At 31.8% G+C, this 16928-nt stretch overlaps 1 protein-coding gene across 5 annotated transcripts in view; it reads left to right on the forward strand.

Annotated features, from left to right (window-relative positions):
* CCSER1 (coiled-coil serine rich protein 1) overlaps positions 1 to 16928 on the forward strand; it is a 1275653-nt gene that overhangs the window by 221697 nt on the left and 1037028 nt on the right. For all 5 annotated transcript variants that reach the window (XM_078445883.2, XM_078445885.2, XM_078445887.2 and 2 more), the window contains exon 4: positions 10216 to 10309. In XM_078445883.2, coding sequence (XP_078302009.1) covers positions 10216 to 10309 — 94 coding nt within the window. The remainder of the gene's footprint in view (positions 1 to 10215; positions 10310 to 16928) is intronic.

Consider the following 16928-nt stretch of genomic DNA (forward strand, 5'->3'; position numbering starts at 1 on the left):
AAATAAAATTATTATAATTCTTAATTTATGAATCAGTAATATATTTATCAATTTTATAGTATCTTACATACATATAATGATAAACCTAGAATAAAACTTAAGACTTAAATTATAGAAAAACTATCTATATCTAAAATTACCTAATTTTTCTCTGGAACAGTTATCCTCATCTGGAATGTATTGATTTTGTTCTGTGGTTAACATTGTGGTCAGTGGTTTAACAAATTTACGTATTAGATTTTCTTTGGCAAATTCTAATTCAGCATATTGGAATAGTGGAGTGATGGGAATCTCCTACAATTTTCAGAACCACTGATAATGGTAAAAAATATGTATTTTCAGTGAGACTAAAATGACACCTTAAAAAAAAAAAGCTCACACCTTAAAAATTCTAAAACAACTAAACTAGTGTAGGCCTAGTAATTAAGAGTCCTTAAGCATTCCTCTGTATTATACCTGAATGCTTTTTCTGGATAACATATTTTCCTTAAAACAACTAATGGTTTTGTTTTTTTTTAAAACTATGTAGCACAAAGAATGAGGCAGTCCTGTAGGTTTTTCTCCAGCAGGAAGTACAATGAGTACTCCATATTATTTCCTTGGGAAAAGCACTCTGCTTAGTGTGGGTACAGTTTGTGAGTTTGTGTTTCACGAGAACCAGTACACATTGCACATAAAGGGAGTTTTTTTAGAGAAAGGTTTTTAAACTTTCCTATCAGTAAATATTCCTGTCAAGAAACATTTTTAGTACATATTAAAAGTAGTGTTGTAAAAAATGCCTGTGATATAATATAGATACGTTACCTTGTATTTGTTCTTCAGGCATATATTCAGAGGATATATTCCGTGCAATGAAAGAAATGTAAATGGCATTTTCATAAAAGAAGAAATGTGATTGGTTGTAGTAAGCTTGCAGGAAGCAATTTTGGAGAGGTAGATAGGGATCATATTATGGGGTTTCGAATGATAATAATTAGTATTTATTCTATAGACGCATACCATTGATATCTTTTTCTGTGTTAGATAAGGAGAGATATATAAAAATGAATGCTTTCGTAAGGATAATCTCAGAGAAGTGTGTAGTGAAAATTGAAGAATTGTAATGGTCCTTGGCAAAAAGTTGACAGGGACACCAATTACAAGATAATATGGTATACTTCATGACTTTGAAATGCTCAATTCCCCTATTACACAAATAAGAATGAAGGCTAGAAATAATTATCTCTGTCTGTAATATATGTATATAAATATGAGAATTTCAGGGGCACCGGGGTGGCTCAGTTGGTTAAGTGTCTAAATTTGGGTTTCAGCTGGGGTCATGATCTCGTGACTCGTCAGTTCGAGCCCGCATCAGGCTCCATGATGACAGTGCGGAGCCTACAGGGGATTCTCTCTCTCCCTCTGGCTCTGCCCCTCACCATGCTCACTCTGTCTCTCAAAATAAATAAACTTAAAAAATTATTTTTAGATATTAGGATTTCAAGCATTCTAATTATTAGAGCATTCTCTTTCACGTTACCATGTTCATCTCTAGTCAGTTACACATGGTATAATTGGAGTATTTTATACTACATTTATACTACAAGCATACAAATGTTGCTTTCGCTGGAGATAAGACTACTTGATAAACACTATTTGTGTTACTTTATTGATAATGGAACAAACTGATATAGTCAGGTTTAGAATCTAGGAGATGGCATCTGTGACATTGGGCCTAATTTGTCATGAAAACAGAACCCCAAAAGATACTATTTTTCCCTTCTTATTTTAAATGATGCTAAGGAAAAATATGCATCTTAACTTTTAAATTTTAATTTTTCAATTGAGTGCAGTTGAGATACAATGTTACATTCATTTCAGGTGTAAAATATAGTGATTCAATTTATCTATATATTATGCTGTAATATATATATATATATATGTAATATGTAATATATATATGTAATATGTAATATATATATTACCACAAGTGTAGCTACTCTCTGTCACAGTACAACACTATCAAAGTACTACTGCTTATGTTCCCTATGCTGTGCCTTTTATTCCTGTGACTTACTCATTCCACAACTGGAAGCCTGTGTCTCTCACTCCTCTTCACTCATTTTGCCCATCACCTCACCCCCCCTTCCCTCTGGTGGCCATTAGTTTGTTATTTGTAAAAACACCCATTTTAAAACTTAACAGCAATTATTATGTTTTAATTTTGAGTTATGAAGTTTGATAATTATGTAATATATCTACACTTTCTAGTTTCCTATTTTATTCCTTAATAATGAAATTAACTTTATTTCCTTGCATAGATTAAAATTTTGTGTGAATTCAGATATTGGCTTAAGATTCATAAAATCTATGGTTACATGAATCTGTATAAATGTTAAATTTCCTAAAAATATTGAAATATGAAATATTTTAGCATATTTGTTTTATTTTAGCACTTATATCATTGTTATATTAATATAAAGGGAAAAATTAGCAACTCTGGGCAGAACTTTAAGAATCTCATTTTGCTGGGGCACCTGGGTAGCTCAGTCAGTTGAGCATCAGACTCTTGATTTCAGCTCAGGTCGTGATTGCAGGGTGGTGCAGGCCCCGAGTTGGGCTCTGCACTGAGCGTGAAGCCTGCTTGAGATTCATTCTCTCTCTCTCTCTTTCTCTCTCTCTCTCTCTCTCTCTCCCTCTCCCTCTCCCTCTCCCTCCCTCCCTCCCTCTCCCCCCCTCCCTCCCTCTCCCCCTTTGCCCCTCCTCTGCTCTGAAAAATAAAAGAATCTCATTTTGTTAAATATTTCATATTTAAATACAAAAAAACACGTTAATCAAAATACAATATTATTCTTTGCACATATGTATAATGACAATATATATTTTAATGAATTCATAAGATGACTATTCGCATTTGCAAAATGTATGTCTTTGGACTTATGGGAAGTCTTATGAATAAGTGTTGATAGAATTAAGACATTTTTGAAAATATTTATTAAAAATATATTTTGAACTACATAAATTCATACAGTAAAACTATACCTAACAAAGAGCAAGCTGTGTTTAGAAATATTTCACAGCTGCTGTGTTGAAAGGTGAAGGTAATTCTATCATAATGATTGAGTGTGCTTTCTTTACCCAATCAGAAAAATCAAAATCAAATAACTATCCTCAGAGCAGGAGTTATAGAATATTATTGTGTTAATTTCTCTTTCGAAAAAATAGTGGAATCATATTGTTGAAAACATACGCATGTATTAGTGTATTTTCTTTTCGTTTTCATTGCATATATAGATGTGCATATGTAAGTGCTTAACTCATAAAATTATGAGTACCCATCCTATTCTGATGATGTGTGTACCTCACCACTTTTACACTTCTCATTTTTTTATAACTTGTGTGATTTATCTTTTGGGGATAATAGGAATTATTTAAAGACACTTGCCAAGTTAGTGGCTCTAATCATTTTTGCTGAATAAATGCAAATATAATTAATTGTAAGGCAAATCTCAAAATGTATTACTAGGTTCACACAGGGAAATTTGACTGAGGCCTTCTACAATTGTTACATCGTACATTTTTGATAATAAAATAATATTTTCCTTTTGGTTAATATTGGGAAACTTCTATGATTAGAATATTGGAGAATTATATGTATATTCTAGACAATGCTGCTTATAATGGAAGATGATTAAAAGAAGAATGCATACCAGATTAACAATGCCTTTTTAATTTGCATAGTTATCTCTTCACTTTTAGATCAAGTAATGATCAGAGCAGTTCTATGTCAATTACATATTTTGTAAACAGCTATGAAAGTCCAGTCCAGGGTGCCATATCTTGCATCTTGCAACTTTAGAGAACTTAAGCCTATTTGGATAATCCTTTGACTAAAATACAGCAGTATAAACATGCAATTAATGACATCTTCATAATGCCACAATTAAAGAATGTGTTAATAATTTAATAATCTCCTTTGATGGAATTCTTTCTTTTTAAAGCAGTGCTTCCTTGTGTAGTGACATGTCTCAGCTTTATTTTTAGCAGGATCATAATTATTATCTTTATTGCAATAAAGTAATGCTAAAGGATTATTTTAGAGTGTGTTTAATGGATTGGTTTCATATTAATGTATGATCACAGCTTGTTTTTTCAACTTAGTAACTTTGAAAATTCAATTTTAGTATTTCAGCCAATAGCAATAAGGCTCTAGAGAATTGCTTCACACTAACCAAACACAGGAGATTGATGTATTAAAAAAAAAAAAAAAAAACCTACTTTATTTATTTAAAAAAAATGGTATTCTTTACTAGAATACCGTTATCTGTAAGGTCTATGAGGAAAGAAACTATGCTCTGTTCGGTTTGTTGTTATATCCCTAGGGTTTAGAAGATTAATTTTTGAATTACTTCCTTAAAAATTTTTTAGTTTACTTTTAATGGGTCAAAGTCATTTGGCAGATTACCTGAGTAATCAGTGCTATTGATCGATTTTTAAATGTCTATTTAGAGAATACCTAGTAGTAATTGTGCTTGATTTAATATCCAGTTTATTAATATTGTGAATTTAATAAATAATTAGTATTTTATTGCAATTAAACAATCAATTCTTTTCAAACTACCCACATGAATGTTACATACCAATAAAATAGACTATGGATTAAATTACATTTTCCATGGCCTTTTAACACTGGTTTAAATTTTATATAATTCTTCCTGATGAGTTATTAAAATACCAAATCTAACATGACAATTTATCTTTTTTAAAAAAAAGCCCTGACGCGGGGCTTGAACTCACACACAGACTGTGAGATCATGACCTGAGCTGAAGTTGGACGCTTAACCAACTGAGCCACCCAGGGGCCCCAAACATGACAATTTATCTTAAATACTTTAGCCACTTTAAAAAAAAAATATACACACACACACACACACACACACACACACACACATATATTACAGTAATCCCAAAGCCTGTCATATGCTTATCTTTAAACTGGTTACTAGTGTGCTAATACTAGGGATATCTTTTTTTCTTCTTTTACGTTGCTGATGTGGAAATTTTCCTATTTCCCTAGGATTTCAAAGATATCTGAGACTATTTCAAAGATATCGGAAGCTTTCCTAAGATTCAGTAACCATGCTAGAATTAGAAGAAAAAGAAAGTTATCTCTTAGATTTACAAATTCTGGGTTTTTTATTAGAAAATTTTTTGTCTAGTCATTGCATTGGAATTTGCTGTATATTCAGAGATGGTTCAAATAAGGATATTAGCCATCAGGTTGGACTTTCTTTTTACAATTAAAATCTACTTGTTTTATGCCCTTATGCCTTTATTTAGAGTTCAAGCCTAGTTTTTAATTTTGTGCAATATTGGTGTTTCCTCACAAAATGATTTGTTTTTTAAGTCCAAACTGCTTGTGCTACAAAACAATTTCCCTGTTATTATGATATATAGGTCTGGTGTATGAATGTTATTAAAAACTCATGCACTTTCATTAGTATATCTTCATTATGTAGAGCTACCTAACTTTTTATCTTTTAGGAGATGCGAGACTATTTCTGCTTAGTTACCACTTCTGTTTATTCCACTAATTTATCGCATGTTTCAAACACACAGTTCTGCTCTGTTAGATGTGGGGTATGATCACTAGTGTTAATTAACTGCTGGACTTCTTTTCCACTTGGTTATTATGTGTGACCATAAGTGGTGATCAATCTTTTCTGTGTCTGGTACAGAATTTTGATGTTACTACTTTGATGTTTGCAGGTCTTTCCTTTCACTAATGGAAAGAAATACATGTCTTATTATAAACATACATATAATCAGAAAAACAAAATACCTGTATATTAACTATTTATTGAAGACAATAGAAATTAAAGATACTTTTCTCTGTATGTACCTTTTGTGTATATTATGAGCAACTTTTTAAAAAAAATGTTTCAAGTGTCTCTCTCTCTATATATAATTTTTATATTTTATAACAAATTTATATTTATATTATATATATGTATATAAATATTATATATATATATATATTTAATTTAACTTCAAGTTAGTTAATATACAGTGTAGTCTTGAATTCAGGAGTAGAACCCAGTGGTTTATCTCTTACATATGACACCCAGTGCTCATCCTAAACGTGCCCTCCTTAATGCTCATCACCCATTTAACCCATCCCCCCACCCACCTCCCTCTAGCATTCTGCAGTTTGTTCTCTGTATTTAAGAGTCTCATATGGTTTGCCTCCCTCTCCGTTTTTATCTTTTATTTATTTGTTTGTTTGTTTGTTTGTTTATTTATTTATTTATTTATTTATTTATTTATTTATTTCTGGTCAGGTTTTAATTTAAATTCCAGTTAGTTAACATATAGTGTAATACTAGTTTCAGTAGTGGAATTTAGTGATTCATCACTTACTTAAAATTTAACCCAGTATGAGTGCCTCTTTATGCCCCTCATATCAACAATTCTGTTTAAGTATTATGAACTCTTAACCTTCAACAGATTCAAGCTGTTTAATTGAGCCACATATATATATTTTCATGTTCATATGTCAGAGATTAGCCAGGGAGAAGCCGTTTAGATTGCTTTCCTTAGCCTTTCAAAACTGCCTCTGACTTTTTTTTTTGGTTAGATTAAACTTGTTTTCTGGCAACAAAAGAATGAAACAGAATTATTCTATATTTTTCTTTCCTTTTTTCCCCTTTCCTTAATACCGAAGGAGCCCTGGTTCTTTGTTGGTGGATACTGAGCAGTGAGTATCTGGTTTGCCTGTAAGTGCTGGCTGGGGGCAAAAGTATTGCTGCTGTGGTTGGTCTCTTTTAAGGAGAAATCAGGAAAACATATTATTTTTAGGTTTATGAATTCACATTGATTTTCTTCTTAAACATATCATGTTGCTGCATTTTCTCTTCTTTGATTATGAGATTTTACCAGCTTCAAAGACCCCACTACATTAACAGGAGTGCTTTGTAAGCAAGATATCAATGCAAGGCTATTTAGAATTAGGAGATTTAAGAGCAATTCATCTAGATTGGTGGCAAATAGACCCATCCTAGTCCAAATGTCAAGGGTCACTTACAAAATGTGAATAAAATTGGAACAATGCAGTTAAGTTTTCCAAATTTTATTTGTTCACTTTCTTGGTGTTACTTTCTTAAATGTAGGACAGGGTTTTTAAATATTTCCTTGTGGGGGTGCCTGTTTCTTGGTGTTACTTTCTTAAATGTAGGACAGGGTTTTTAAATATTTCCTTGTGGCTCAGTTTGTTAAGCGTCCGACTTTGGCTCAGGTCATGATCTCACGGTTCCTGAGTTCGAGCCCAGAAACAGGCTCTGTACTGACAGCTCAGAGTCTGGAACCTGCTTCAGATTCTGTGTGTGTCTCTTTCTCTGCCCCTACCCTGCTCGCACTGTCTCTCTCTCTTTCTCTCAAAAATAAAACATTTAAAAATTTTTAAAAATATTTTCTTGTTAAAAAAAAAACAAAACCAGAAACAAAAAAAACACTTCTTTAAAAAATTTATTTGTCAAACTTTTGATGGATGTATTAACTTTCAAAGTTTAATTTTTTTTAATGTTTATTTTTGAGAGAGAGATTGAGAGAGAGAGAGGGAGAGACAAAGCACGAGTGGAGGAGGGGCAGAGAGGGAGACACAGAATCTAAAGCAGACTCCAGGCTCCAAGCTGGCAGCACAGAGCCTGACACGGGGATCAAACTCACAGACAGTGATATCATAACCTGAGCTGAAGACAGACACTTAACTGACTGAGCCATCCAGGCACTCCTCAAAATTCAAAATTTAAAATTCAACCTTGAAAAGATCACGTATGCCTTTGGACCTCTGGAATTCCTAGAACCAGGAGCCAGAATACTTGCTACTATGACATTTTTAAAAATTTTCAAGTAGACTTAGAATGGTCATAGCTATATAATGAAACCCAAAGCCTCTGTGATGACATCATTTTGCTACTTGCGATATCTATCACCAAACAGAAACTTTTCTCATTTGTACAGTAAAATTGTCAGTAAGTTTGGTTATGATGTCCCATCTTTGATCATCCACCAGAGACAGGAGTTTGACTCATGTAAACACCTGGTACCTTCTTCTGGTACCCTAGCTATGTGGGTTGGGCAGTGCAGTTCCAAGTAGAAGAGGGAAATGCTGTGCAAACCATAGAGCCCTACTGTTACGCCAGTCCTTACTGGGTGTAACAACAACAAAAAGGTGACAGTCATCTATAAGGCACTCATTTCTTTCTTTTCTTTCTTTGTTCCCACTTTCATTGTTTTCTAAATGTTGTTGGCAGTATTAGTTTGCTGGGGCTGCCATAACAAAATACCACAGAGGTGGTGTTTTTAGGTGGCTTAAACAATAGAAAATTACTTTCTTACCATTTCTGTAGGATGAAAATCCAAGATCACAGTGTAGGCAGATTTGTTTTCTCCTGAATTCTCTCTCCTTGGCCTACAGATGGTTCCCTCTTGTGTCCTCACATGATTGTCCTTCTGTTTGTGTTGCCTGAGTCCTAATATTCTCTTCTTATAAGAGCACTTAGTCATATTGGATTAGGGCCCATCCATGCAACCTGATTTAACTATAATATTTTCTTTAAGGGTTCTGTGTCCAAACACGTCACATTGTAAGATACTGGGTCTTAGTACTTCAGCATATGAATTTTGGATAGAAACAAGACTATAATATTATTCAATGAAATTCAAAATATAAGACTAAAATTATTTAGACTAATTTGAAGCTAGTAAAGCACTACATTTTCACTATGAAACAATTTTTTTTTTTTTTTTTTTTTACAAAATTACTCTGGACTCACACATTGATTCCTTCATTTAGATAGTGCTTAATAGACATTAATACTAGTGTCTTTACCAAATCTCCCTTTCTTATCCACATTCAACTTGAATTATGCTTCTTTTGTTGTTTTAATACTCTCTTTTGTATTTTTTGAGGAAGACAGCTTATCTTTCGTTGCCTGTATCTTATATCATCTTTTGATGCTATATAAATAAGTAACTTATTCTCAGTAGACTATTCCTGCCACAGTATGTCATAAAACTACCAGTAAACAGTTGATTATCTTATAGTTTAAATTACTAGTTACCTTGTAATTAATATAGATAAAATAGAATTCAACATAATGCAATGAATAATGAGTTTTTATAACTTTCATTTGTGGAGAGAAGCAGTTGTATTTGGGGATATTTATCACTTTTGAAACTTTATTGTGCTCTATTCACAGATAACACATGATTCTAAAGTTTAATGATGTTTAATTCTTTTTTTTCTTTACAGTGAGAGTAATTTATTTAAAAGCCAGAGTGTCCTTACTTTCAATCCCCAGAACTAAGGTGTTTAGTGTTCATTTGACAATATAACTGGGCTTTCCTTAATGTGTATTTAGTTCTTTAAACTTAAATTATGGTATCATTCAAATTAGTAGAAAAAGTTGTCTAAGATGTGGTGTCATTTACTACATGTAGCATCGTGTACATTTGTACAAAAGTATAAAACATACTTTTTTAAAATTTCAATCTAATTTTTAATACTGCTTTTTCTTAATATAGTCACTACTCATCTGTATACGTACCTCCCTCAAGAATTCCTACCTCTGCACATCACTGTTTCCCCTCAAAACTTCTCTATATACCCTTCTGTTTTCCCTCTGAGAGGAGAAAAGAAAAGAAACATGTAATCTAGCTCTAATGTTTATAGCATTATGAAAGTCAATAATTAATTTTTAATCTTATTGACATTTATTTCTTCTGTTCATCTCTCCCAATCTTAAACAAATGATTAGGAAATGGTAACTGGATCTTCACTTCCAAGTATGGTCTAAATTAATATCTCATGGTTGGCACTGTATACAAATTTGTTTGAGAAACAGTTCATTAAATGTATCAGAAGAATGTTATTCAGATTTGAAAGATAAATATAAAAAAATAATCTTAAGTTTCAGTTTACAAACTTCTATACATTTGAAAAGCCTTTATATTCTCTTTAGGAGTTTTAGTGAGAGTTAAGATTTTTATAATAATGTTTGGAATTTTTTATTGGGCTGATAATGTTAAAGCCTATGGGATAGTCAAATGATTTCTGGGATTCAGCTAAAACTTTTCATTTCTATTTTTTTTTTTTCTTCATGGCATTTGTATGTGGGTATTTCCTCAATTTTTCAGTGTTTTGGTCTCTAACTATTGATTTTGCTGTTTCTTCAGGATGTTTTGAATAATTTGGGATCTTGTGAACTGGATGAAGATGATCTAATGCTTGATCTGGAATTTTTAGAGGAGCAGAATCTTCATCCTTCAGGTGAGTGCTAAATGCACCATAACATACAATTTTGATCCTACTCACTTAGCTTTCATTGATAAACTTCATATTGTTTAGGATGCACTCAGTCTTTTCCATCTCCAGTTTTGTATATTATATGTGCAAGGCACATGCTAGGTACCATAGACACATGATTCTGGTGATCTTAAAATCTGTTATGAACTATAAATCCAGTGGGAAGATAATTATAAAATAAGAAAAAACCTATTAAGACATTTCAAAGAAGGAAATTATAATTTAACACATAATGGAAAAGTTAATATTTTCTCTTTCTGAAGGAAAACAAAAACAATTATAATCCCATTTTTCATTTATTTTATATAATCAAATGGAAGTTTTGCAGATCAAGGTTTACTCTTCAAAATCTTAGCCACTCCAGTAATAATTGCATAGGTTAATGTTTTTTTTAATTTTTTTTTAATGTTTATTTATTTTTGAGACCGAGAGAGAGCATGAATGGGGCAGGGTCAGAGAGAGAGGGAGACACAGAATCCGAAACACGCTCCAGGCTCTGAGCAGTCAGCACAGAGCCTGATGCGGGGCTCGAACTCACAGACCCCGAGATCATGACCTGAGCTGAAGTCAGACGCCCAACCGACTGAGCCACCCAGGCGCCCCTGCATAGGTTAATGTTGATACAATAAAGTTGACCTCAAAATTAATAACTGCCAATGGCAGCCACAAACATACACTCATAAACACATAAATACACAGAATTGTAGTATGAGATAAATTCATGTTGAATGAATTAAGAAGGGAGCCCATTATATTTGTAATACTTTAAGTTTATATCAAAGCATAAATTGCCATGTCTTCAAATACAAAAATTAATCCTGTTGAAGTAAGTTATAAGAATTAATTGTATATTCAAATTTAGATATTTGAGTACAAAGACCAGCTCTTACTTACTTTTGTAATATTGCTTTTAACACCTTTAATGTAGTCATTTTCAAATTAAAGTAGAAATAACATTAAACTGAAACTTTAAAATCTTAGTCTTACTGCATACATTTGAGAAAATCAACAGATTGGATTTCAGTGTCCTTCTTTTTAACTTTTTGGAATTAGACATAATGTCTAAGATTATAATTTTTTTTTGTTTATGCACTTTTTTATATTATAGATAATACATTAAAAATTATCAAAAGAAGGCAATGCTTATATTTTAAATTTTACAATGTTTATATTTCATTACTCTGTATTATAGGCTAATATCAAAAGAAGCTACTTAAAAATTTTTTGTTTGAATATGAATTTAGAATAATCATTTTTTAAAACATTCTTCCACCAGTTGATTTGACAGATACTCTTTTAAAAAAATGCAGATTTTTCTCACTTTTATACAGATACAATACACAATTTTGTCGTTTATGTGTATGTATCTTAAAAGAATTACATACAGTGAAAATGTACACCCTCTTGGAGGGAAATTTGTCAGTATTTAGCAAAACTATATATGCATTTGCTTTTAGATTCAACTATCCAACTTCTAGAAATTTAATCCTAAAACACTGAAACATATAGAGTAATGTATGCAAACAACTCTTCATTACAAAATATTTGTAATAACAAATATTCTTCAATAGGACATTTGTTAAATATACAGTGGTATACTAAGCAGTCATTTAAAGAATAATGAAAATGTCTGTATGTGCATGGCATGGCTGTCAGGATATGTTGTTAATGAGAATTTTGTAGTGTTAGATTAGACTGGTAATACCTAAATTTACTGATCACTAACATCCCTAAAAGTGAACAACTAGACATTTTGTCTCTCTTAATGCAATGCCTGGAGAAGTACATAGTAACACCACTCCTGCCCACAAGTACTTCATTCTACTCAATTCTTTCTAATAAATTGTGATTTTATAGGAAATATTGGGATGGGGGTGGGGGACAGTGAATGTTAAATAGCATGATGAAATTGCCAGCAACCAAATATGAGAAGTGAGGAATTCTACAGGATAATGGTCTGGTTCTTTAAACAAATAAAGTGCATGATAAAAATGGGAGAGGTGTTGTAGCTTTAAAGAGGCAAATGCAGGGGCACCTGGGTGGCTCAATCTGTTAAGTGTCTGACTCGTGATTTCTGCTCAGATCATGGTCTTGCAGTTTGTGAGTTTGTCCCCAAATGCAGCTCTGTGCTGGTGGTGTGAAGCTTGCTTAGGATTCTCTCTCTCCTTCCTTCCTTCTCTCCTTCTCTCTGCCCCTTTCCTGCTTGTGCTCACTCTTTCTCAAAATAGATAAATAAACTTAAAAAAAAAAAAAAGACAAAAACAGGCAAATGCCATGTGACATCTTTGTTGGCACATTTCTTGAAAAACTTAAAACACTATAAAAGTATATTTCTTGGTCAATCAGAAATTTGAGAAATGAATAAATTATTATAGAAATATGTTTTCATTTTGTTGGGTATTGAACATTTTTGTTTTGTTTTATTTTTTAAAGAAAACTTTAGAGAGATGCATGTGGTTGAGACAACATGATATCTGGGATATACTTTGCCAACATGCATGGATGGAAGAGGGAATAGATAAAACAAAGTTGAAAAGTTGTTGAAAATTATCAAAGCAGAGCAGTAGGTGTTTGAGGTGAAAGGTTCATGTATTAATTATAATATTTTCTCTGTGTTTTGCATTTTTAAAGATTTTCAAAATAAAAAATAAAACTAATAATTAAAAAGAATAATAGATAATGTAGTGATCTTAGTTATGTTTGGTAGGCAATTGTGATAAAGAGCAAAGTGTGACTTAGCTCAATTTATTTGCTTGGGAACAAAAACGTTATATTTGTAATTAATAAGTTTTTTAATGTTTTTATTTATTTTTGAGAGAGAGAGCATGTAGCAGTGAGGGGCAGAGAGAGGGGAAGGAGAGAGAGAATCCCAAGCAAGCTCTGCACTGTCACACAGAGCCTGATACGGGCTGGAACCCATGAACCATGAAATCATGACCTAAGCTGAAATCAAGAGCCAGACTCTTAACCGAATGAGCCACCCAGCATTCCAAAAGTTTATTTTTTTTTATTTTCAGAGAAACGGAGGTGAGGAAGGGTAGAGAGAGAGGGAGAGAGAGAAGGAATCTCGAGCAGGCTCCACATTGACAGTGTGGTGCTCAAACTGAAGAAACCGTGAGATCATGACTTGAGATGAAATCAGGGGTTGGACACTTAACCGACAGAGCCATCTAGGTGCTCCTAAAAACAAATATTTTTAAATCTAAATTTCTTGTTTTATAAAGTAATGAGTGTTATATACTTTATTGTAAATAAAAGAATAATATGTTAAAAACCGTAAATGTCCTGAGTCTACTTCAGGATGTAGATAACTTGGTTAAAGCCAATACTAGAGTACCCTTTGAATCAATGGAGTCAACCACCTTTTTATAATGTAAATGATGTCATTTTGCATACTTGAAGTACAATTCTGATAAATGAAATACTCCTTAGAGTAACTTGGGTGTGTTGAATGTTATTTACTAAAATATTTTTTGAAAATCTATTTCACTTTGGATGTCATATTGTAGGGTTTGAAAAAAGTCACAACTGTCTGTTTATGCACATTAGCTCAGAATGAATTTCTGCTTGAATAGGTGATACAATTTATTTTTTTAAGCAACATAATTAAAGGTCTTCTCAGCATATAAGAAGCTCATTGATAACTGATATTGATAAAAAGCTCATTAATGCTAATCATTTTAAAATGATGATTTAAGTAAAAGTTATTTTTAAAAGTCTGGAAACTAAAATAATGATACCTTTAAATTCTGTTATTTACATTAGTGAAGATCATTGGAGGGTTTAAAAAAATTTGTTAGAGTAAAACATTTCAATTTTTGGCTCTAGAGTCCTATTAAAGCACAGATTTATAGCAATTTATAGTAAGGGTTAATATAATGGCCAAGATGATTTTTGTAAAACCCCAGAGAAATATTTTTATTTTGAAAATATTCAGTCAAATATTTTTAGTAATTTTCATGTGTGACATTTATAAATTTTATTCAACTTAACATATAATTATTAATGGTTAAATTTGCAAAGACTAGAGAAATCCTCATAAATAGAAAGTGCAGAATTTCTGCTGTCCCTTTTACTATAGTAATTTGTATATAGTAGATGCTCAATTGCTATCTATTAATGTGATTTTATTTAATACAGCCAGAAATCTTTGGCCATGTATATAGTGAGTAAAAAAAGATTAAAAAATACAAACAAAAATTAGTAAACCTCAATCATTTTATTTTTTTCTACAGAAAATCAAACACTTTAATTAGGAAATCTATTTACCACACAGAGTTTGAAACTCTGAAATAAAAAAAAATTCCTTGCACTTTTTTTTTCAACATGTATATATTGGACAGTGCTCACATTGAGTGATTTAACATGCAAAGAGACATTCTAATGTTAGTAGAATGCATAATGAGTGTACACAGTTAATATTCATATAATATTAATCATTGTTAGTTGATGTACTACTTGTAGTATTAGGGATATGAACTAAAGTATATCAACCAGGCAATTAAAATAATCAGAACGGCACAAACAAACCAGAAAACAAAACAAAACAAAACAAAACAAAACAATTTGAGTTGTGTGGTTCAAAGTTTTGTTATAGAAATGTCCATGTACTTGCATGGTTAGATGTGTCTGTATATTTCATCATGTTGTTATTGAATTTTGTGCTTATGACTGTACCTGCCTTGATAAAGATGGCTATTTTTTAGTAGTCATAATAATTTTGGAGATCTTTTCATATGCTTTTTATTTCATTCTTTGCTATCTGTATTTTCATCTAAAAGTGAATTGTAAATTTACACTTGGGTTTTAAAAAGTGTGTTTTGACCAGTGCAGTGGACAATTTGGAAAAGTTCCACAAATTCTTTAAATATATTAATGTATATACGGAGTCCTAAATTAAAACACACTCCCTTCCTAAAGGGAGAGGTAGTATAGATAATACTACAAATGAAGTATGTGTTTTATAGTGCAGTAAGTGGATATTATTAATGAAAGTAAGAAAGGACAGTTTCAATGAAGGAAAGGTATATGAATTCAAAGTGAATTCTCAAAAGGAGACTTGCCTTGAGGAAAAAAAATCAACTGTTCTGATAATTTACTTTGATCTTGGCATTATCTAACTTTATCTTTCTAAATTCTAATATAAAAGCTAAACTTTCAGATTAAAAAGCCTATGGATAAGCCTTCCAGGTGTTTTTAATCATATTTTCTTGAATTAATGCTTAAATTACTTTTCTGGAAAATATTTTTAATAAATAATTAATATGTTTCATGTTTCAAATACAGGATTATCAATTTGTTTAACGCTAGGCATTCATTTCCCCGTGGTAAAATATTATATTTATTGTTTTTTACTTAATAAATTATTTATAGTGCAAACATGGCCAGACACAGTTTTGATTAAAAAAATATGCTGACATTTATATCTTAATTAAAAGATAATTTTGTGACCGTTTTCACTTTTTATATTTCTTCTCACTCTCTTATTCACTGGTATGGTGGTGGTTTTGCCTCAAATCAAATCATGAAAGATTTTAGCAGTGATACTGATTAGATATACCTCAACAGTCCTTTGGGGGGAAGAAAAGTACCAACAAAATTTACTAGCATTTAATGTCTCTAAGACTCAAATTAATGACCTTAAAACTTTCCTTACAGTGAAACATGTTATGAACTGTACAGTCTGTCAAAGGAAAAATACCAGTAATATATTTTTGCCTAATATTTCTTTATATGGTTTTACCTGTTTGTGTGGAGGATTTTTTTTTCTACACATGGAAGCATCTTGCAAAGTAATCATTTGAGGAAAATAGAATAATGATAAAAGATGATATGAACAATAAGATGAAGCTACAGGTGAGGGTGGCACACAAAATGTATACTAGTATCACCATAGTGAATAGAAAATGTTACTTAGAATGCTTTACTAGCATATGTGAAGAAATACAACCAGTTGCATAATTAAAACTTTGTACCATCATTTATTCAGTCAACCAGTCAATGCATTTTATTAACTGAAGGAATTTTTGTTACTAAAGAACTGAAAGACATTTTGCTCACGTGTCTTCATAAGATATAAATGATCGATATCAGAACAATTTCCTCAGCAACTCCTTTTAGTACAAGCTAGTGGCATCACCCTGCCAATTCAGTAGGAGCAGTTCTAAATGGTGACACATCAGTGTAACAAAAACTAGGAATTTTATGAGGATCTTGCCTAACCCAGAGACAAAATTCAGTTCCTTGTACATAGTTAACATTCCTCGGGCAGTTTTAACATTGGAAATAGTTGAGGTAAACGTTGTCAAGCATTCTTCCTCATCTTACTTTAATGTAATTACGATAAAGCCCAATAGAATATCTATTGTGAAGCAGTGTTACTTCCTGGGGAGTCCTCCAAAATGAACAGCTTGCCAAGTGTTACCCTTATGTGACTAAATAAAGTAACTTTTCTACAAATAGTTATCACAAAGCCAGTTAAATACTGGATAGCGCATAGTGTTCAATAAAGAAGTAAGAGTAAGAGTTTGAGTTTTGGTTTCAGAACATTTAATCTGTAGCTGTTCTTTTCCACAGTAAACTA

The sequence above is a fragment of the Panthera onca genome, chromosome B1, assembly GCF_046562875.1.
Source record: "Panthera onca isolate mPanOnc1 chromosome B1, mPanOnc1 haplotype 2, whole genome shotgun sequence".
Taxonomy (NCBI): Eukaryota; Metazoa; Chordata; class Mammalia; order Carnivora; family Felidae; genus Panthera; species Panthera onca.